We start from the raw sequence: 23,580 nt of genomic DNA, 5'->3' as shown, positions 1-23,580 counted from the left end.
TGATGCATCAACTTCATCCCTAAAAATTCCATTGTTGTTTGGATACATAAAATTGATGAATGGCTGCAAATGGTTTCCAAGTAAAGAAATATCCAGAGGAACCAGTCAATTGCATGTAACCATTATGGAGCCATCACCAGCTTGCACAGTGCCTTGTTCACGAGATGGGTCTGCGGCTTTGTGAGGTCTGTGCCACACTCGAACCCTACCATCAGCTCTTATCAACTGAAATCGAGGCTCATCTGCTGTGGCCACAGTTTTCCAGTCATCCAGGATCCAACAGACATGGCCACGAACGCAGGAGAGGAGCTGCAGGTGATGTTGTGCTGTTAGCAAAGGCACTCACATCAGTCATCTGCTGCCACAGCTGATTAACGCCAAATTTTGATGCACCACCCTAATGGATATGTTCCTCATATGTCCCACATTGATTATAGCGTTTGTTTCATGCAGCATTGCTTGTCTGTTAGCACTGACAGCTCTACCCATACGCCACTGCTCATGGTCGTTAAGTGAAGGTTGTCAGCCACTGTGTTGTCCGTGGTGAGAGGTAGTGCCTGAAATTTGGTACTATCGGCACATTCTTGACACTATGGGTCTCAGAATATTTAATTTCCTAACAATTTCCAAAAGAGATTGCCCCAACTACCATTCCGCGTTAAAGTCTCTCGATTCCCGCTGTGTGGGCATAATCACGTCAGAAACCTTTTTGACATAGCGACCTGAGAATAAAAAATGACAACTCTGCCAACACACTGTCCTTTTATAACTTGTGTACAAGATACCACTGTCACCACTATGTATATATACATATCACTATCCCATGACTTTTATCACTTCAGTGGATAACGAAAGGAGCCAATAAAAAGAGAATGCATAAACATGGAAACATGCAACAACAACATAATGGGATAGTCAATGAAAGATAGTAATACAAGTGATAGACTTCATGGTCCTCATGGTGAAATGAACGATGACAGATAATGTTGCTAGAAACCAAGACATTGTTTCTGGAAATCAGCAGATGTTATCTTACTTGTGGCAAGGGGCTCAATTAATAGCCAACACTATTATCTCTTCTCCAATTTAAAGTGAGTTCAAAAACAATTAGTATTAGATCCCCATTTTACGGAAGATCAGTACAGATAAATGATAGAGTGTTCTGTAATAGTATTGTTTACTAAACCTGAGGAAGACAAGATTTATATTTATGAAACATATGTATAACTTTTAATGTATGAAAGTAAAAAACTGTTACCCAGCCTGTAATAATATTAAGTAAACGCTCATACTAACCAACTTGTGAATTATTTGTTCTCTGCTCATGTACCCTACTGTTTTACTGAATCATGAGCATACTGTAAAATATCCTCTTCCCTGCACTTCAAAGTAATTTCCATAGTATTAATGTGGAGGTAGATGTAAAATTATGCTTCCTGAAGATTCACTTTATTTTGCCTACATTGCTTGAACTTGTCTGGCAAATAACAATTGTAAACTTTATGCCACCAATACAAATTTGTCAGCTTGATCTTTATCATCATACATGTAAATACTAAAATAATGCAGAAAGTAAAATCAAATGTGTGATTATAAAAATGTTGCAGAGTGTGTAAAACCAATTCCAACAGACGAATCGTATCTCCTTGATGGAAAGCCTTCACTGGCTGCAGAATTTCCATGGCATGTTGGAATATATTTACATGAAAATGATGGATATTTACAACTATGTAGTGGAACCCTTATAAAAAGAAAGTTGGTTCTAACTGGTGAGTTATTTACAAGTTAAATATTTGCTACGGTGTGTGTTACTTCAGGGTAACGTATTATGGATTGCATTACATAGTATCACCCAAGCTGCTTCTCTAAAGGCAGTAAGTCTATAATTTGTTCACTCCCTCTTTACCCCTCTGAATACCTGAGATTTGTAAATCTTACTGTTTATTGCATCTTGTTGTGTATTTGCCTCTCATTTTGTTGCAGTATCCCTCTCTTGTTCCAACAAACTTACCTGATTGTCTTGACATACCTTCGTAAACTCCCAGTCTGCACAAATCTACAAAGAGTATAAGCAACAATAAAGAGCACAGACAATCACCCACAATGTATTTGAAGAGCGGAGCAGGAGACAGGCACATAAACAAGATCTAAAACATATTGCTTAGCTTTCTTGCAGCTGAGCTACAAATACCAAATATTGATTATGTGATCCATGACACTCTGTTATACAGGGTGTCCAGAAAAGGGCTCCCTGATTTCAAAATTAAATATCTCGAAAACAAAGATCGATAGAGGAATGCAGTAAACGGTATGTTTATTGTGAAAGCTGTAAGAAGTTTATACAGCAGTTTGAAATAATAGTTATAAAAGCTGCTAACAGATGGCGCTGTACGCTGTACAGCTCATATCAGCATACATAAGTGAATTAATCGTATGAAAACAATCTTTGCAAACAATCACATCACAATGTTTTCAAAATGTTCACCATTGGCACTACAGAGGTGGTGCAAACGAAGAATGAAATTCGCCATCACATTTCGTAGTGTCTCAACCGAAATGGATTCACCTGCCACAGAGATCGCCGATTCAAGCTCGTCCAGCGTGGCGGGATGCTTCGGGTAGACCATGTCTTTCACTGTGCCCCACAAAAAAAGTCACAGGGAGTCAAAATCCGGCGAATATGGAGGCCAATCCATGCCAGCACCAGTAAATTTGGGATATTCCAAAGCAATGGCTCGATTCCAGAAGTATTCCTCAAGAAAGCGAAACACTTGTTCGGTCCGATGTGGATGGGCGCCATCTTGCATAAACCATTCAGTACCTGGTCGATCCTCTGACGCTTGCTGTCTGGCGACAAATTGTTCCAAAATCGCAACGTAACGTGCACCAGTGACCGTTTCTCGAATGAAAAAAGGGTCAATAATGCCTCTGCTGCATACTGCAGCCCACACAGTAACTTAAGGAGAATACAGGGATTTCGCTTCACACCAATATGGCTTTTCGGAACCCCAAAATCGCCAGTTCTGCTTATTCACTTATCCATTCAGGTGGAAGTGTGCTTCATCTGTAAACCAGATGCAGCCAACATCAAATCCTTCACTATCAATCATTGTGAGCATCTGATTAGCAAAGGCAACCCTTTGTTAGACAGCTCGTACAGGTATGGCCTGGTGCGTTTGAATTTTGAATGGAAACATGTGTAGGCTCTTTCTCAGTATTTTCTGCGAGCTGGAACGCTTCAAACCAGTCTCAGATGCGATTCTACGGACGGATGACATTGGATTTCGCTGAATAATTCCAGAAACTGTGGCGATATTTTCAGGCGTAACTGCGGTTTGCTTGCGGCCAACATGCCCCACTAGATCATCAGTTACGCTGCCTGTTCATTGAAATTTTGCGAAGAGCGTACGAATGGTTTTCGCATCGGGTCCTTTTGGAACATTAAATCGTGCTTGAAAACCTCGCCTTGTTGCCGTAGGACTCTCTTCTAACCTGTGGTACTCTAGCACCAGAAAAACGCGTTGTTCAGTGGAGTACAAGGTTTTAATCACTTCCTTCGGTACGCTAACCTCCTTTCACGTTTCAATAGTGGAACTGATCGCTCTGGGCTTCGGATCACTATTTATACTAGGTATTACGTAAGGCGATTACAGCGCCATCTGTTGGCAGCTTTTGTAACTATTATTTCAAACTGCTAACTTCTTACAGCTTTCACAATAAACATACCGTTTACTGCATTCCTCTATCGATCTTTGTTTTCGAGATATTTAATGTTGAAATCAGGTAGTCCTTTTCTGGACACCCTGTATGTGTTCATTACAATTAAACTTTCGCTACTTCCGCCAATGTACATGGAAAGCTATTTACTGTACAGGTAGCCAACTTTATAGGAATACTGTCCAGACTTTGTGTTGGAGCATTTGCATTGTTAGTAGTGTCAGGGTCATGTCTTGACCTAGAAGCTGGTACTGGTATGGCAACGCTGAGTTGAAACAATTGCAGACATTCAGCGTGGAGCTTTACCCATAAAGATTTTTTTTTTTTATCAAAACAGCAGCAGGACTGATGTTCTTTGTGAGCATCAATGTGTGAAAGGAATAACGAAAGGCCCTCTACCCACATCAAGTTGGAGAACATGATTCAGAAGTTTGAATTAACTGGCGAGAAGCCGACAGTGAATCGTGCCACAAATTGTTGAAGAAGTTATTGTTGCCATAGCTAAAAAATGCCATCTCCTGGCAGTGCATGAGCTGAACTACCAATGGTCCACCGTTCAAAAAGTGTTGCAATCATGAAAAGGAATCCATACATGGCATCATATTTTGGGGTAATTCATCACTGAGGAATAAAGTATTTATTGCACAAAAGCGTGTAATCAGAATAATAGCTGGAGTCCACCCAAGATCATCCTGCAGACATTTATTTAAGGATCTAGGGATATTCACAGTAGCTTCTCAGTATATATTCTCTCTTATGAAATTTGTTATTAACAACCAAACCCAATTCAAAACTAATAGCAGTGTGCATAACTACAATACTAGGAGAAAGGATGATCTTCACTATTCAAGATTAAATCTAACTTTGGCACAGAAAGGGGTGAATTATACTGGCACTAAAGCCTTTGGTCACTTACCAAATAGTATCAAAAGTCTGACAGATAACCAACAAGTATTTAAGAAGAAATTAAAAGAATTTCTGAATGACAACTCCTTCTACTCCATAGAGGAATTTTTAGATATAAATTAAGAAAAAAATATTTAAAAAAATAAAAAAAACACACAAAGAAAATAAAAAAGTTGTTATATTAACTTAAGTATGTTGTTAAATTAACTTAATTATGTTATGTATTGGAAAATTTGACTCGTTCCTCATCATTACGAAATATCGTATTCATGATCCATGGAACTAGTATTAATCTAATCTAATCTAATCTAATCTAATCTCTTTACTAACCAACTGCCGGCCGCGGTGGCCTAGCGGTTCTAGGCGCTCAGTCCGGAGCCACACGACTGCTACGGTCGCAGGTTCGAATCCTCCCTCGGGCATGGACGTGTGTGATGTCCTTAGGTTAGTTAGGTTTAAGTAGTTCTAAGTTCTAGGGGACTGATGACCATAGATGTTAAGTCCCATAGTGCTCAGAACCATTTGAACCATTTTGAACTAACCTACTTTTTTCATTTGATGCAAACATTTGAGTAGACTTTGCTCTTATGTTTCTTGCAAGAGTTAAGGACATTTGGCCTTGGAACATTTTCTGGAGTGATGAAGCACACTTTACGCTCACTGGGGCGGTGAGCACTCTCATCTGCCACGTTTGGGAATCGTCACCACCAACAAACATTCATGATGTTCCCCTGGATAGTGAACACATTATTGCAACTGGAGCCCCAAAGGTGAAGGACAGGCAGTGTGAATAGCACACAAGTGTGTCATTGTGCTGCAACAGAGAAACTTATTGTTGAAAATGGCTCTGAGCACTATGGGACTTAACATCTGTGGTCCTCAGTCCCCTAGAAATTAGCACTACTTAAACCTAACTAACCTAAGGACATCACACACATCAATGCCCGAGGCAGGATTCGAACCTGTGACCATAGCGGTCACGCCGTTCCAGACTGAAGCGCCTAGAACCGCATGGCCACAACGGCCGACACTTATTGTTGAAATTTATATAACTTACATTTCAAGAAGAGTCATGTCTGACAACATACTACTTTCTCTTACATGAAGTTATTGTGTACTTGGTCCAAAGACTGGTTTTATGCAGCTCTTTCCATGCTGCTCCGTGATGTAGAAACCTCTTTGTCACCAAATGACTACTTCAAACTACATCAGTCTGAATCTGCTCTTACTGTATTCATCTCTTAGTGTCCCTCCACAATTTTTACTTCCAAAACTTCCCTCCGATACTAAACCAATGATTCCTTGATGTGTTAGAATGTATCCTATAACCAATCCCTTGTCTTAGTCAAGATATGCCGTAAATTTTTCTCCCCAGTTCTGTTCAGTACCTCCTCATTAGTTATGCAATCTACCTACCTACGAGATGCGTCCATAAAGTAAGATCACCAAGAAACTGGAACCATGAAAAACGGTTTTGGCTTCCCCCCCCCGCCTTCAAATCCCCATTAATCTCAGACTGCTGCAACACACAGTCTTGACTGGGCAGCTGTTTGCGATGGCTCTTCCCTAGTTTCTCTTGTAGGTGCCATTTACTTGCAGTGATCTAGTTTTTTGAGTGCCGAGGGCACTACCCCCATTAACATGCGTTGTCAGTTATGCAAAGTCTATGGGCCAAAGTGAATGGACATTGAAAAAATGTGGAAGTGAGAGAGTTCAAGAACAAACAGACAGACATCCACAATGGACAGAATTCTGGTTGGGTCTCGGTTTTGGCTGAAACAAATCCATAAGTGGAGACAGAAATGTATGACTATTGGTGTAAAACGATTCATGAACTGTGTGAAAGGATGCTTGAAGTCCATCAGACTACGATTGACAAGATATTGGTTGAACATTTGCATTATCACAACGTGTGTGTGAAGTCGATCCACAAAATGGTGAACAAATGCCATAAATGGCAACGTGATGAAGTGGCCCACAGATTCCTGGAGTGCTATGCAGAAGAGGGCAAGGAGTTTTTTGGTTCAGTTGTCATGGGTGATGAAACCTGGGTATACTACACTACACGGCACCTGAAATTAATGAAAAGCCTTGTCAGGGGTGGCATTAGAATTTGCCAAAACCGTGAAAGTTCAAACAAATATTGTCTGCTGGCAAAGTGGTGGCGATAATGTTCTGGGAAGAATAAGGCGAATTGTTGTGATAGTTTATAACTACCAGCAGAACAATAAATGCTGCCCACTACTGTGAGACTTTGAAACAACCCATGTCATTCCTAATTGGAGGAGGGGAATGCTGACAAAGGGAGTGTGTTTTCATTACAACAACTCTCATTGCCATATTGCCTATGCAACAGCCAATCTCTTGGCCCAGTTCTGATTGGGCATCCTCACCCCTACAGCCCAGACATAGTACCTAGTACCTATGTTTCCTGAGGTGAAGTTACATCTCGGTGGAATGCATTTGCAGACAGATGATGATTTGGAAAACGAAGTTGAGTGTTACCTGCACAATATGGCAAGGGAGTTCTGTGACAGGGGTGTATGCAAAGGACCACACCACATGCAAACTTGCAATGACCACAACAGTAACTACATCAAAAAATATCTGAAAGCTCAGTCTTATCATCAACATGACATTCATTGCCAATAAACTTGGTTTCTATGTGAAAAAAGTTGGAGGCCTTATTTTATAAACATATCTCATAATTTTCATCTATTTTCTTTAGCACTGACTTTCAAAATCTTCTATTCTTTCCTTTTCTGAACTGATCATCACCCATGTTTCAATTCCATACAAGGCTAGCTCCACTCTGGGTATTAGAAAAGAACTTCTAACATTTAAACTTATGATTGATCTTAACAAATTTCTCTTCTTCAGAAATGCTTTTCCTTCTGCTGACAGTCTACAATGCATATTCTATCTGTTTTTGCCATTATCAGTAATTTTTTCTGCCAAATAGCAAAACTCATCTTCAACTTTCAGCATCTCATTTCCTAATGTAATTCCCTGAGCACTACCAGATTTAATTTGACTACATTCCATTACCCATGTTTTGTTTTTGTTGATGTCCTCTAATAATCTCCTTTCAACACAATGTTCATTCTTTAAACTTCTCTTCCAAGTTCGTTGCTGTCTGTCAGAATTACAACGGCATCAGCACTAGTTTCTTGTAACACTGATAGTAATTTTGATAATAATAATAATAAAATAGTGGCAGCTTATAGGTTTTCAATGTTAGGTTATCTCACAAAAGTCGTGCAACTAAAGAATATTGTTTTTACAGCTGCTCACTGTCTTGGAAAATCAAATAATCCTAAGGATTACATGATTGTAGCAGGCAAACACCACAGAGGCTGGGATATAAAGGATCCAAAAGAACAACAACTTGAAGTGAGTAGAAGTTCAGTATACATTTGTCTTGAGTATAGAAAGTATATTTTGAAGCGGAATGTTATCACAGGCGTCACATACTGCTTAATTAAAAAATGTTGGATGATGCAATTTCTGAGATGAATGTATATAAAAAATTTTGTGAACACAATGAGATGTTGTTTTTCAGGTTCTATACCTCAATCGGTAATAACAGAACCCTTATAGGATCACTGTTTGTCTGTCTATCTGTCTGCCTGACTGTTAAAAACCATTTCTCTCAGGGATGTCTAGACAAATACTGTTGAAATTTATCATGTATTAAGGTCTACAGTCCCTTGGTGGTGTCAAAATTAAGCTTCTAAGCCAATGCAATCAAAAGATATGGGAATTAATGTCACATATTTTGATAGTCGCAAACATTCTCATGAAAACCTATGGGGTACTTCCGTTAGTCTAGAATCATGAAATTCGGCAAGAAGCAAGGTTTCACAGGAAAAGTACAGGAAAAAATCCAAAATTTTTTATCTGCAATTATACAACATAAAAAAATAATTTTTTGCCATTACAAACTTACGTTGCATTCATAATCTGTCTAAAGTGTCAGGAACTACTGTAAGGATTTTTATATGGTTTTCACTGAAGGGTACAGTGATTCGTGAGAAACATTTTTATATATAACATATACAAATATGTCGTGCTAATTGGCTGCCTATGATGGAGTGAAGTCCCCTGCCACAGTGAAAATTATGAGTTTGCCATCTAGTGGTGATAGGTGTAAGGCTGTCTGACTACCATGCCACACCAGCGCTCATTGTAGATGCAAACTGTCTCTGACAGTCTATGCCTACGACACGTACAGCATCTGTAATGTTTCAAAGTGAAGTAATACAGGTAACTGATGCAGGATTGCAATTCCTTTGTTTGGAACGAGTTTCCAACATCCCATAAAATATCCACTGAAGCATTCCACACAGCAGTTTGATATCTGCGTAACAATAATAGGCCTATACCTGGCTGTACCATTTTCTTCTCTGGAGACTTCTGTCAAATCTTACCGGTAACTGGACAGGGATGAGAGCAGATGAAGTCAGAGAATCTGCAATTGCCAATTGGTGTAGCATGTTAACATAACTTCAAAATAAAATAAATGAAAAATAGCGACAGAAAATGTGAAATTAAAAAATCCAGGCTTTAAATTAAACATTGCTGAATGTCTTGGGATTCCTGGGACCGTTATTTTGCTAGTATCAATGTTTATAACAGGTAGAAATGGACAGGTTTCGCAATTCCCAGGATGGATAAAACTATCTACAGGATGTACATAATTAAATTTGTATGGAACACTCAGAGCGGAAGTCCTACTCAGATTTGTACGGTCTTTGCATTTTTTAACATTCTCGGAGGCGAAGATGATAGCAGCCTTGTTAACAATGCCTCTCACACATGTTCCTGCTCGAATTAATAAATGGTTTGAAGCTAGTTCACTGTCATTAACCTTTCAAAAGACCCACTATATGCAGGTCCGAACCTGTGCGAGATTTCCTTCCAGCATGCCTATAACACACAAAGATATGCAGAATGAAGTTAGCAGTGTTAAATTTCTGGGATTACAACCCGATAATTACTTTAGTTGTGAAGCACGTACCACAGAACTGCTGACGCGCCAAAAAAGTCTCTATCTGCAGTGAGAATTATGTCAGATACAGGAGATATAAATATAAAAACAACTTGCATAGTTTGATTACTTTCATTGTATTATGTCATACAGGATTAAATTCTGGGGTAACTCGTCAAATTGAGCAAAAGTTTTAGCATGCAAAAGTGTGTAGGAAGATTTATTCGGGGTATAAATTCGAGATCATCGTGTAGAAACCTGCTCAAGGAACTTTGTATTCTAACCTCTAACCACTGCTTCTCAGTATATTTATTCCTTAGTGAAATTTGTTGAAAGAAACATATCTCTATTTCCAACTAATAGATCAATACATAATATCAGTACTAGGAATAAGAACAATCTACTTAAAGACATAAAATCACTTAACTTGGTCCAAAATAGGGTCCAATATTCAGGAACACGCATTTTAAATAAATTGCCAATGACCATTAGAAACTTGGTTTCAGATAAAGCACGGTTTAAACAGAGTTTGAAAGATTGCTTGATAAGCAACTCTTTGACTCTATAGATGAATATCTTAACAGAGACTGTTAGACCAGCTTAAGTAAAAATGTCTGTTAGATTGTAAAAATGTCTGTTAGATTTCAGTTCTGACAGCACTTGTTCACAACAGTCATGATTAGATGTTTTGTGTACGATAAATTTATTAAAAGTGCACAACAATGTTTCCTACTGGCAGTGTATTAATTCTGTAAATATTAGCAGTTCCAGTTTACTGTGATATATTCACCTATTTGACAATCTCCTGACAAGTTTGACCCTGCTGGGAACTGAACTCTGGCCTGTCAGGTGACATCATTCTGCTGTGCTGACCACTAAGCTGTGGAAACACACACACCACTAAATCGGCTGGTTTCAATTCCACAAAAGATGTCTGGGACTACTTGGGAAAGTGGATGAAATGTAGCAATCAACTTAACCACCACTGGTCAACTCTACAATATCCAATTGAATGGCTATAACTGGTTATGGCATACATGTAGAAATTTGTGCACTCTCCTTCTTACCTAATAGAACCTGTTATCTAGACTAGAGGTTCAAATAGATGCAGGCTGCAGTAATGATTCAGAGGTGAAGAGACTTACACAAAATAGACTAGCATGGAGAGGTGCATCAAATCAGTCTTCCAATTGAAGATGACAATGACAACAACAGCAACACTGCTATCCACAAAACTGAAGGAATAATGCGTACTCCACATATAATTGCGTAGGCTTCCGCGGCCAGAGTCAGTCAACATGAAAGTTTTCTGGGTTTGGTACTGCGTCATAATGTAAAAACTACTGCTGCTATAGAAAAGCTAACGTTTCAACTCAGAAGAAGGCCGCTGCAATCATGGCCGAAACGTTGGCTTTTCTGTAGCAGCAGTAGTTTTTGCATTATGATGCAATACCAAACACAGAAAACTTTTATGTTGACATACTCCCCATATTTAAAGAACATGTTATGTTCTGTTTCTGATCAGTTGCTACTACATGTATATGGAGGACATATGATAGGACCTTGAACTGTTTATATGGGGTAGCCATCTGTTTTGTTACCTCTCCTGTTTCACTTTTTTGGTTTACTCGTTTTGAGCTGCAAGGGGCGATCGATGACAATATATTAGAGAAAATAAACTTCTTTGTCAAGATAGATAATAATAACCTTTATTCTCTATAAACAGTTTTGGTAACTAACGTTACCAACTTCATATCTCGACAGACAAGTTATTGCATATTTCTTAAAATAGTAGAATGAACTGGCAACTACCTCACAGACTAGAAGTATGATGCATTGGCATCAAGACCACAAAATTTAATTTTTACGTGCCAATGCACCAGTGTTAGGAAAATGAGAGGTGTGACCAGGGAAAAATGTATACGAAATGAAGATAGTAGGAATGAACTAGATATTTATAATATCAATATTAATAAAGAGATGAAGAAAATAATATGTTATGGGAACATCACCTACAAGGAATGAATGCAGAGAGAATCCCACATCTAGCCACCTTGCACCATTCAAAAGGAAGAAAGAAAGGATGCAGGAAGACCCAGAATGAGATATCAGTGAAAAGTAAAGACAGAACAGACACAAGAACCTAAGCCTTGAAGTGCAGAAGAAGAAGAAGAAGAAGAAGAAAAAGAAAAAGTTTTAAAGGGACAAAGCAAATCTGTCAGTGTTCATTGCATTAGGCCCATACCAGTTCCCTTCGAGGATGGTAGTCAGATACTTGGGACTTCAGAGCTAACGATACACTGCTTAGCTTGACACTTCTGGATCACTAGAACTCTTCCTCATCCAGTCCAAGTGTATTTAGACTCCCAGGAGAAATCAAGGAAGATCATAAGAATAGCTAGGTTAAATGGCTTTTGCATTCTATTCATACTCAAAATGTCTAAGCTAAACATGTTAACTGATGTTACCTTTGGCCATGAGACTCAAATTTACAATAATAAAACAAAAAAATATTATATTTTCAAAAGTAGTTCAATCTACAGAATTTAAACATGCACAGTTTATTTCTTTGAATCACTGCAACACACATGAGGTATTTGCTAGTGTTCCATTTATATTGTTTAACAAATATTATGTGATATAAAATGTTTGGAAATTATTAGGTCAATTTGGAATAATGTTACATCAAAATCAAGTTTTGTGAAACACCAGAAAATATGCTGCACAGCACATAAATCTCTAATTTTGGAACTTATGTCCATATGTTCCATCAGTTACAGTGGAAAGTGTATGTAAATGCTAATTCAATGTGTTATCTTACAATAATCAATTTTTAATTATGTTATAAGTAAGCAATATGTGAAAAAATACAAGGAAGAATTGATCACTAATGCTTAGTTTCAAACCATTGTAATGTATAGCACTGTTGAAAGACAAATATGAGACATGTCCTGAAAGTAAGTTTCATCAATATATTTTAAAGAGATGGTACATCAAGTGACACAAATGCATGCCATATAGTGAACCCACAGCTGTTTCTGGTTCAAAGACAGAGGGGGGGGGGGGGTCAGAGGAGGAGGAGTAATGATGCATGCTCAGAAAATGGGAGAAGAGAGAGTAGTAGCAGACTGGCATGCCCCATCAGGATGGCAGACACAAGTGTACTGACAATTTGATCGCCAGTGGAAGTGTGAATGTTATCTGGTATGAATCGTAATGGCGGACTAGTGTATCCATCATCTGTGAATGTCTATAGTCTGTATATGGTGAAGTAGTTGGTTGCTGGTGCTGGTTGCTGGTGTTGCACGTTCAGAGAAGGAAGGCAGAGCATGGAGGTTGAAAGTTGAAGTGGACATCCCTTCACATCCACAAATGAAAAGATTACGCTGATAAAATAGCTCCCTACTTAGCAATCATATACAACCGCTCGCTCACCGACAGATCTGTACCTACAGATTGGAAAATTGCGCAGCTCACACCAGTGTTTAAGAAGGGTAGTAGGAGTAATCCATCGAACTACAGACCTACGTCATTGACGTCGGTTTGCAGTAGGATTTTGGAGCATATACTGTATTCAAACATTATGAATCACCTCGAAGGGAACGATCTATTGATACCTAATCCGCATGGTTTCAGAAAACATCGTTCTTGTGCAACGCAGCTAGCTCTTTATTCGCACTAAGTAATGGCCGCTATCGACAGGGGATCTCAAGTTGATTCTGTATTATTAGATTTCCAGAAAGGTTTTGACACTGTTCCTCACAAGCGACTTCTAATCAAGCTGCGGGCCTATGGGGTATCGTCTCAGTTGTGTGACTGGAGTCGTGATTTCCTGTCAGGAAGGTCGCAGTTCATAGTAATAGACGGCAAACCATCGAGTAAAACTGAAGTGATATCAGGTGTTCCCCAGGGAAGCGTCCTGGAACCTCTGCTGTTCCTGATCTATATAAATGACCTGGGTGACAATCTGATCAGTTCTCTTAGGTCGTTCGCAGATGATGCTGTAATTTACCGTCTAGTAAGGTCATCCGAAGACCTGTATCAGTTGCAAAGCGATTTAGAAAAGATTGCTGTATGGTGTGGCAGGTGGCAGTTGACGCTAAATAACGAAAAGTGTGAGGTGATCCACATGAGTTCCAAAAGAAATCCGTTGGAATTCGATTACTCGATAAATAGTACAATTCTCAATGTTGTCAATTCAACTAAGTACCTGGGTGTAAAAATTACGAACAACTTCAGTTCGAAAGACCACATACACTCCTGGAAATTGAAATAAGAACACCGTGAATTCATTGTCCCAGGAAGGGGAAACTTTATTGACACATTCCTGGGGTCAGATACATCACATGATCACACTGACAGACCCACAGGCACATAGACACAGGCAACAGAGCATGCACAATGTCGGCACTAGTACAGTGTATATCCACCTTTCGCAGCAATGCAGGCTGCTATTCTCCCATGGAGACGATCGTAGAGATGCTGGATGTAGTCCTGTGGAACGGCTTGCCATGCCATTTCCACCTGGCGCCTCAGTTGGACCAGCGTTCGTGCTGGACGTGCAGACCGCGTGAGACGACGCTTCATCCAGTCCCAAACATGCTCAATGGGGGACAGATCCGGAGATCTTGCTGGCCAGGGTAGTTGACTTACACCTTCTAGAGCACGTTGGGTGGCACGGGATACATGCGGACGTGCATTGTCCTGTTGGAACAGCAAGTTCCCTTGCCGGTCTAGGAATGGTAGAACGATGGGTTCGATGACAGTTTGGATGTACCGTGCACTATTCACTGTCCCCTCGACGATCACCAGTGGTGTACGGCCAGTGTAGGAGATCGCTCCCCACACCATGATGCCGGGTGTTGGCCCTGTGTGCCTCGGTCGTATGCAGTCTTGATTGTGGTGCTCACCTGCACGGCGCCAAACACGCATACGACCATCATTGGCACCAAGGCAGAAGCGACTCTCATCGCTGAAGACGACACGTCTCCATTCGTCCCTCCATTCACGCCTGTCGCGACACCACTGGAGGCGGGCTGCACGATGTTGGGGCGTGAGCGGAAGACGGCCTAACGGTGTGTGGGACCGTAGCCCAGCTTCATGGAGACGGTTGTGAATGGTCCTCGCCGATACCCCAGGAGCAACAGTGTCCCTAATTTGCTGGGAAGTGGCGGTGCGGTCCCTTACGGCACTGCGTAGGATCCTACGGTCTTGGCGTGCATCCGTGCGTCGCTGAGGTCCGGTCCCAGGTCGACGGGCACGTGCACCTTCCGCCGACCACTGGCGACAACATCGATGTACTGTGGAGACCTCACGCCCCACGTGTTGAGCATTTCGGCGGTACCTCCACCCGGCCTCCCGCATGCCCACTATACGCCCTCGCTCAAAGTCCGTCAACTGCACATACGGTTCACGTCCACGCTGTCGCGGCATGCTACCAGTGTTAAAGACTGCGATGGAGCTCCACATGCCACGGGAAACTGGCTGACACTGACGGCGGCGGTGCACAAATGCTGCGCAGCTAGCGCCATTCGACGGCCAACACCGCGGTTCCTGGTGTGTCCGCTGTGCCGTGCGTGTGATCATTGCTTGTACAGCCCTCTCGCAGTGTCCGGAGCAAGTATGGTGGGTCTGACACACCGGTGTCAATGTGTTCTTTTTTCCATTTCCAGGAGTGTAGATAATATTGTGGGGAAGGCGAGCCAAAGGTTGCGTTTCATTGGCAGGACACTTAGAAGATGCAACTAGTCCACTAAAGAGACAGCTTACACTACACTCGTTCGTCCGCTGTTAGAATATTGCTGCGTGGTGTGGGATCCTTACCAGGTGGGATTAACGGAGGACATCAGAAGGGTGCAAAAAAGGGCAGCTCGTTTTGTATTATCACGTAATAGGGGAGAGAGTGTGACAGATATGATACGCGAGATTGGATGGAAGCCATTAAAGCATAGACGTTTTTCGTCACGGCGAAATCTATTTACGAAATTTCAGTCAACAACTTTCTCTTCCGATTGCGAAAATATTTTGTTGAGCTCAACCTACATAGGTAGGAATGATCATCAAAATAAAATAAGAGAAATCAGAGCTCGAACAGAACGGTTTAGGTGTTCGTTTTTCCCGCCCGCTGTTCAGGAGTGGAATGGCAGAGAGTTAGTATGATTGTGGTTCGATGAACCCTCTTCCAAGCACTTAAATGTGAATTACAGAGTAATCATGTAGATGTAGATGTAGAAGGACATGGTTTCAGTGGACATGCACATTACAGTGTCAGGCGAAGCATCCACGCTGCCTGTTGGCTGTGCTCAAGCCCACCATATGCTCCACGATGTGTTGGGTTACCAAAAAGTGTCTGAAAGATGTGTACTGAGAAAGCTGATCCCAGATCACCAAGAGTGCAAGAATCAGAGCCAGCCTCCATCACCTGGTGCACAGTACACGTGAGAGGGAAATAAGTTCATATTCAGAATCATCACAGACATGGAGACACATGGGTGCACCACTTTACCCCTGAATCCAAGGATGCTTCAACGATGTGGAAGCATTCCAGTTCACCAGTGAGGAAAAAACCTACCCAGGAAAAGTTATGGCTCCAGTGTTCTAGGGCACAAAAGGTGCTACTCCAGTCCTCACCAAACTCAGGTCCGCCATTCAACGAAAGAGATGAGCCCTTTAGTGAAGGTGTTGGTCTCTTGAATGACAATGCAAAACCACACACAGCAAGGCTCATACAGAATCAGATTTGTTGCCGGCCTGCAGTCCTGATATTTCCCAATTGGACTTTCAGTTGTTTCCTGTATTGAAAGACGCACTTTCAGGATATCCTTCCAAACCAATGCTGAGTTGGAGCATTGCGACAATTACTTGCATCGCTGGGCACCGAGTTTTACCAAAGCGGTTTCTTCAAACTGATTGCAAGATAAGACAAATGTCTCAATGTCAGTGGCAACTATGTTGAAAAATAGTGCAAGATGTATAGTTCACGATGCCATGGTGTAAGTTTTTAGTACAAAGTATTCATGTAGAAATAATGATGAGACTTTCATTCAGAATAGCGCTGATGTAAAAGTAAAAGCGACACACTACTTAACATTAGAACTAATAGTTCCTTATCAGTTACGAGAGGTGGATTGTTTCGCAGGATGAAAAATGAAGGGCATGCCTCCCAATAAGTAGGAGCCGTGTGTGGTGATGACAAGAGTCTATAAAGGTGAAGGGGGAGGTGCTGGAGGGAGTAGATTCAATACGGTAGACACGTAATCACTCTGTCAGCAGATTGACAAGGAAAGAGTGAGAAGTAAAGATAGATTAAGAGGAAGAGGAAGATGAATTTTTTTCTGACTTAATTCTCAGTCACACTATTCTCTCTCTTTCTCCAAATCTATCATTACTTGTCAATCTGTCCTTATCACATGTGGACTGAAGCTGACAGAGTGCTTAGCAACGTAGCATGTCTGCCCTGCTCTCTCTGACACCTCCCCTTTCACTTTTGTTGGCCCTCGTCCTCGATACATGTGAATGATTTTCCCCTCCTTTTTAACTGTGCACAACCTATGCTTCTCTTCAAGGGAGAAACTGCTAGTTCTGAAAGCTGGGAAGTGTGCCCCTATCACTTTTATATTTGTCTGTCGGTGGTACTATACATTTGAACTGCTTAAAAGTAAGTACTTGACATCAAACCTGTCTCATGATTTGTTAGCTTCCTCAATTGCATTCTTCTTCGATACAATTCCATAATATGTGTTCAATTTGCAGGTGGAGTCAATTGTGATTCATGATATGTATAGAGGACCTTCACGAAATTATGCAGATGATATAGCTATAATAGTTCTGAAAAATGAAATAAGAATCTCAGATTTTGTGAGACCAGCTAGTCTAGATCTTGAAAGTAAATATGAGAGAGAACAACTGTCTTCTGGGAGTTTTGGCTCTGTGAGTATATGTTTCTATTGATTTCAGTCTTTGTTTTCAACATGCTTTATTTCCTTTCCATTAGTTTGCATAGAAATGTTTCTTTGATGGTACTACACTTAAAACTGCACAATTACTAAACTTTAAACTAAAAGTGTCATCAGGCATGCACCTAAACTCACCAGTGTATGAGTATGTATATGCAACACACTTCTTTCTAGAAATTCGAACATTTGTTCAGCTTTGTTGATAATGTACTCATCTTTTGGAACATTATTATTTTTGTCGTCTGTGATGTTTCATCTTCATGTTCGTATACTGATCACTGCATCAATACCTGACTTTCCTTGTTTAATTTCTTTAAAATGGTGCTCGTACATTAAGCATTTAACATGGAAGGGAAGTGTGTCATTTGAAATTGCTGAAGAAATAACACTAGGGACAGGAATGACACACAAAAAGATAAAATAAAGTACTTGAGGACAATATTATGGAAATGGAAGAGGATGTAGATGAAGATGAAATGGGAGATATGATACTGCGTGAAGAGTTTGACAGAGCAATGAAAGACCTGAGTCGAAACAAAGCCCCCGGAGTAGACAATATTCCATTGGAACTACTGATAGCCGTAGGAGAGCCAGTCCTGACAAAACTCTACCATCTGGTGAGGAAGATGTATGAGACAGGCGAAATACCCTCAGACTTCAAGAAGAATATAATAATTCCAATCCCAAAGAAAGCAGGTGTTGACAGATGTGAAAATTACCGAACTATCAGCTTAATAAGTCACGGCTGCAAAATACTAACACGAATTCTTTACAGACGAATGGAAAAACTAGTAGAAGCCAACCTCGGGGAAGATCAGTTTGGATTCCGTAGAAACACTGGAACACGTGAGGCAATACTGATCTTACGACTTATCTTAGAAGAAAGATTAAGGAAAGGCAAACCTACGTTTCTAGCATTTGTAGACTTAGAGAAAGCTTATGACAATGTTGACTGGAATACTCTCTTTCAAATTCTAAAGGTGGCAGGGGTAAAATACAGGGAGCGAAAGGCTATTTACAATTTGTACAGAAACCAGATGGCAGTTATAAGAGTCGAGGGACATGAAAGGGAAGCAGTGGTTGGGAAAGGAGTGAGACAGGGTTGTAGCCTCTCCCCGATGTTGTTCAATCTGTATATTGAGCAAGCAGTAAAGGAAACAAAAGAAAAATTTGGAGTAGGTATTAAAATTCATGGAGAAGAAATAAAAACTTTGAGGTTCGCCGATGACATTGTAATTCTGTCAGAGACAGCAAAGGACTTGGAAGAGCAGTTGAATGGAATGGACAGTGTCTTGAAAGGAGGATATAAGATGAAAATCAACAAAAGCAAAACAAGGATAATGGAATGTAGTCTAATTAAATCGGGTGATGCTGAGGGAATTAGATTAGGAAATGAGGCACTTAAAGTAGTAAAGGAGTTTTGCTATTTGGGGAGCAAAATAACTGATGATGGTCGAAGTAGAGAGGATATAAAATGTAGACTGGCAATGGCAAGGAAAGCGTTTCTGAAGAAGAGAAATTTGTTAACATCCAGTATTTATTTAAGTGTCAGGAAGTCATATCTGAAAGTATTTGTATGGAGTGTAGCCATGTATGGAAGTGAAACATGGACGATAAATAGTTTGGACAAGAAGAGAATAGAAGCTTTCGAAATGTGGTCCTACAGAAGAATGCTGAAGATTAGATGGGTAGATCACATAACTAATGAGGAAGTATTGAATAGGATTGGGGAGAAGAGAAGTTTGTGGCGCAACTTAACCAGAAGAAGGGATCGGTTGGTAGGACATGTTCTGAGGCATCAAGGGATCACCAATTTAGTATTGGAGGGCAGCGTGGAGGGTAAAAATCGTAGAGGGAGACCAAGAGATGAATACACTAAGCAGATTCAGAAGGATGTAGGTTGCAGTAGGTACTGGGAGATGAAAAAGCTTGCACAGGATAGAGTAGCATGGAGAGCTGCATCAAACCAGTCTCAGAACTGAAGACCACAACAACAACAACAACAACAAGAATGAAAATGACATCCTGGTCACTGAGACATAATGAGGTACTTGAGACAGGGCACAGTTCGCAGAGGTCAGTTTACTAGTTGATCTGAACTCTGTTTCAGCTGAAAATAGGGAATTATCTTTTTGTAAGATGTAGGACTTGCGTCCCTAACCTATTATGGAGAAGGTTTTAATGTGTTTAGCACTGAAAAAGTTACAGATTTTGCATTCTTCATGACTAGATGCGACTGGGTGGTGAATGTAAATGGAAGAAAATGGTTCTAATCTTAAAATGACATTTTATTTGAGGCATTTTTGCTTTTAATGCCTTAACCACATTTGTCTGACTATTTTAGCACGTGCACCAATAAACTTGCTTCTGAGTGTTCTAGATAAACAAACATATGCATCGCATCACACACACACACACACACACACACACCTTTTCGATTTAGGTTTTCTGTGGTCTACTTTGATGAAAAATGCCCTGATGGTTCCTATGAAAGTCGCGGAACCCCTTTTCTGTCTCATCATATGTCAATCCGAGATCTGGCTCAGTTCCCAAAGATGTCATAATTGATCGGATGTGGAACATTAGTATTTCTTCTCTTCTTCTTAATCTTAGATGTGCAGTATCTTGCTTAACAGAATGACTGGACAACATCCCCACAGTCAAAGCCATTGCTGTTGAGACACGTAAAACTGGAACTCCACTGAGCATTCAAGTCTAATATTTTTGTAGGTGTTCACTTCAGTTTTGTTTGGGTAAACTAATTGTCTGAATTGTTGATGCATATTTTTAAGTTTTTGTCTTAAGTTTGGGTGACTTGTCTGATACTGCACGTAATTTATGTGAAAGCTTTCTTATCTATTGTTAGTTATTCAAGAAATAAGTCATTCTTGAAAGGATGATACAAATATAATAAAATCTCTGTCATCTGTCATTTTAAGATTGCCCACTGGGATTACAATGAAAGTCCAGAACCAAGTGATGTACTGCTAATGACCAAATTGCCATTTATCGAGTTCAGCCAGTGTTACGAGCTACTTCCCCAGTCTGTAAGACCTTTATTTGCTTCTGACAAATTCTGTGCAGGATTTAGAAATGGTGAGTATTTTAACACTGTTTCATAAATAAAATGAATATGAATCTGCAGTTCAAGGAAATTACCACTCTCTGTTGTTTTCTTAATAAAATGGTGGTCTTTACAGGTACTGCACTTTGTGCAGGTGATGGCGGTGGTGGCTTGTTGTTCGAGCAGAAGGTAACAGCCACAACAAAGCAGTGGTTCATTCAGGGAATAGTAAGTTTAGGCTCACCAAGAGGACGGAAACCGTGTTCCGGTTACCCGGTTCTTTTCACGAGAGTGAATAGTCATCTGAATTGGCTCAAGACATACTATGACAAATATTAAAAAGACAGTGACATTATGAAACATGTGCTATAATTATACATGGAAGAACTTTTATTATTCTGGATTCCACTTAATGTCAGTAAGCTTGTGAGAGTTTGATCAGGAGGGGCGGGGGTTTAAGCTATAATAAAGTGTCTTCCTAAAAAATCCAATACATTTTTCCAGAAGGAATTTGTAGGCTTTATTTGCCATTAGAAAGAGATATCTTAAAAATGTGTCTATGTAAAAACAGACTTTTATTATAGAAATAATAAATTGCAGCCATGCAATAGAAAGTAATTTTATGAGAGGTCAAGCTGTTGAAGCTGAAAACGGCCATATTTAAAGAAAAACGAGGAGGTGGTATGTAAAGGTGGCAGAAGTAATGTACGGAAGAGAAGCTTCTTCTTTCTTTATAGAACCGAAATGGCTCTCAAACGTAATTTACGTTGCAAAATAATTCTAAGCAGTATGCATTTCAAGTATTTGAACATTTGTGAAACATATTAATTGAAGTAACAATTTACATGACATGTCTGAATGAACATACTTGTGATTTTTGATTTGATTTATTGATCCATTTTCATCCACAGCTGCACAATATGCAAGAGATATTTGGAGTTTTATGTTAATATTGACAGTTTTACATATAGTATACTTTTGTACATAATAACACATTAATATATCAATTAATGATGAATACTTAAATAAATGTTGTTACGCTATATACAGAGAGATAAAATACAAATGTTATTCTGAATGAGACTACATTGGGTTAACACAGATAAATTTAGTTTTGTAGGTATTCATTTACATTGTAGAAGCAGTGATCAACCAAGTACAACTTCAGTTTAGATTTGAAGTGACCAATGTTTTGTATGTGTTTAATGGTATCTGGTAAGGCATTGTATAGTTTGATACTAGGATGGATAAGGCCATTTTGAAATAACTTTGTGTTGGCGCTTTGAACATGTATATCCAATTTTTGTCTTTTATCATAGCTGTGTATTGTGTAATTTTGAGTGATGAGTGGTCCACTCAAAATTATATATCTATATATATGTATATATATATATGAAAGGAAGTGGCAGGATCATCCTTTTTTGAAACAATGGTCTACATGATTTGCGATTATCTGCCCCTTCCATTAATCTTATAATGTTTTTTTTTTTTAATTTTGAATGTTTTGATGGCATCTCCAGAATTTTCCCAGAAAATAATCCCATACCGGAGGTAAGAGTGTACAAATGCATAATATACACACTGAAGGGTGTTGTAGCTGGTGACACTTATTTGTAGAAGAATACATGATATAAATTTACAACATGGTTCTAAAATGTTGCCTATTTTGCTGATCTCATACCAGTTACAGAGTTATTACTACATGACAGCTGACAAGTTTCAAAATCCTGTTAAATAATTATGATATGGTGGTCACTGCCTCTAAAGGTTGTGCATGGCTTAGACATAGTTTCAACACACCTGGGTATGCAATACAACAGTTCAGTCCTTCATTTAAAAGGGTAATGTCATACGGATTTGAGCTATGGCACTAAATACATAATCCATAACTCACTTGTGTGTTAGATCACAGAAAGAGCATGTTTATCGGATTTTATCCATCAGAAGAAACAAGTCTTAGAGAAGGCGTAGTAAATTATTTAGTATTCGGTCGCCATGGTACTGGGTTTAAACCTGTATCCAACAGCAAATAAGGCGAGTTTGCTATTGGTATGATAATGAGCAATGAAGTTAAGTGCTGTGTTTTACTATAATTACTCTTATGCTTTTAAAATTTTTGGGGTGATTTACTTGTGTAACAAGTGTAGGCCGCAGATTGCAGAAAAAATATACAGGTTGGTCCATTGACGAAATAAGCATCAAACGAAGAAACTACAATGAACAAAACTCGTCTAGCTTTAAGGGGGAAACCAAGATGGTGCTATGGTTGGCTCACTAGACGGCGCTGCCATAGGTCAAACGGATATCAACTGCGTATTTAAAATAGGGACCCCCATTTTTTATTACATACTCGTGTAGTACGTAAAGAAATATGAATGTTTTAGTTGGACCACTGTTATCGCTTTGTGATAGATGGCGCTGTAATAGTCACAAACGTATAAGTACCTGGTATCATATAAGATTCTACCAGTGCGGACGGTATTTGCTTCGTGATACATTACCCGTGTTAATGGACCGTTTACCATTTGCGGAAAAGGTCGATATCGTGTTGATGTATGGCTATTGTGATCAAAATGCCCAACGGGCGTGTGCTATGTATGCTGCTCGGTATCCTGGACGACATCATACAAGTGTCCGGACCGTTCGCCGGATAGTTACGTTATTTAATGAAACAGAAAGTGTTAAGCCACACATGAAATGTCAACCATGACCTGCAACAAATGATGATGTCCAAGTAGGTGTTTTAGCTGCTGTCGCGGCTAATCCGCACATCAGTTGCAGACAAATTGCGCGAAAATGGGGAATCTCAAAAACGTCAGTGTCGAGAATACTACGTCAACATCGATTGCACCTGTATCATATTTTTAAGCACCAGGAATTGCGTGGCGACGACTTTGAATGTCGTGTACAGGTCTGCCACTGGGCACAAGAGAAATTACGGGACGATG

At 39.9% G+C, this 23,580-nt stretch overlaps 1 protein-coding gene across 1 annotated transcript in view; it reads left to right on the top strand.

Moving 5' to 3' along the window:
* The window catches only part of LOC124552548 (clotting factor C-like), a 32,111-nt gene extending 10,946 nt beyond the window's left edge, over positions 1 to 21,165 (top strand). The window contains exons 2-6 of the mRNA XM_047126865.1: positions 1,608 to 1,769; positions 7,910 to 8,016; positions 17,366 to 17,542; positions 20,508 to 20,664; positions 20,769 to 21,165. Coding sequence (XP_046982821.1) covers positions 1,608 to 1,769; positions 7,910 to 8,016; positions 17,366 to 17,542; positions 20,508 to 20,664; positions 20,769 to 20,971 — 806 coding nt within the window. The 3' untranslated portion in view covers positions 20,972 to 21,165. The remainder of the gene's footprint in view (positions 1 to 1,607; positions 1,770 to 7,909; positions 8,017 to 17,365; positions 17,543 to 20,507; positions 20,665 to 20,768) is intronic.
* Positions 21,166 to 23,580: the final 2,415 nt, after the last annotated feature.

Source organism: Schistocerca americana, chromosome 10 (assembly GCF_021461395.2).
Source record: "Schistocerca americana isolate TAMUIC-IGC-003095 chromosome 10, iqSchAmer2.1, whole genome shotgun sequence".
Taxonomy (NCBI): domain Eukaryota; kingdom Metazoa; phylum Arthropoda; class Insecta; order Orthoptera; family Acrididae; genus Schistocerca; species Schistocerca americana.
This window is presented reverse-complemented; position numbering and strand designations above follow the sequence as displayed.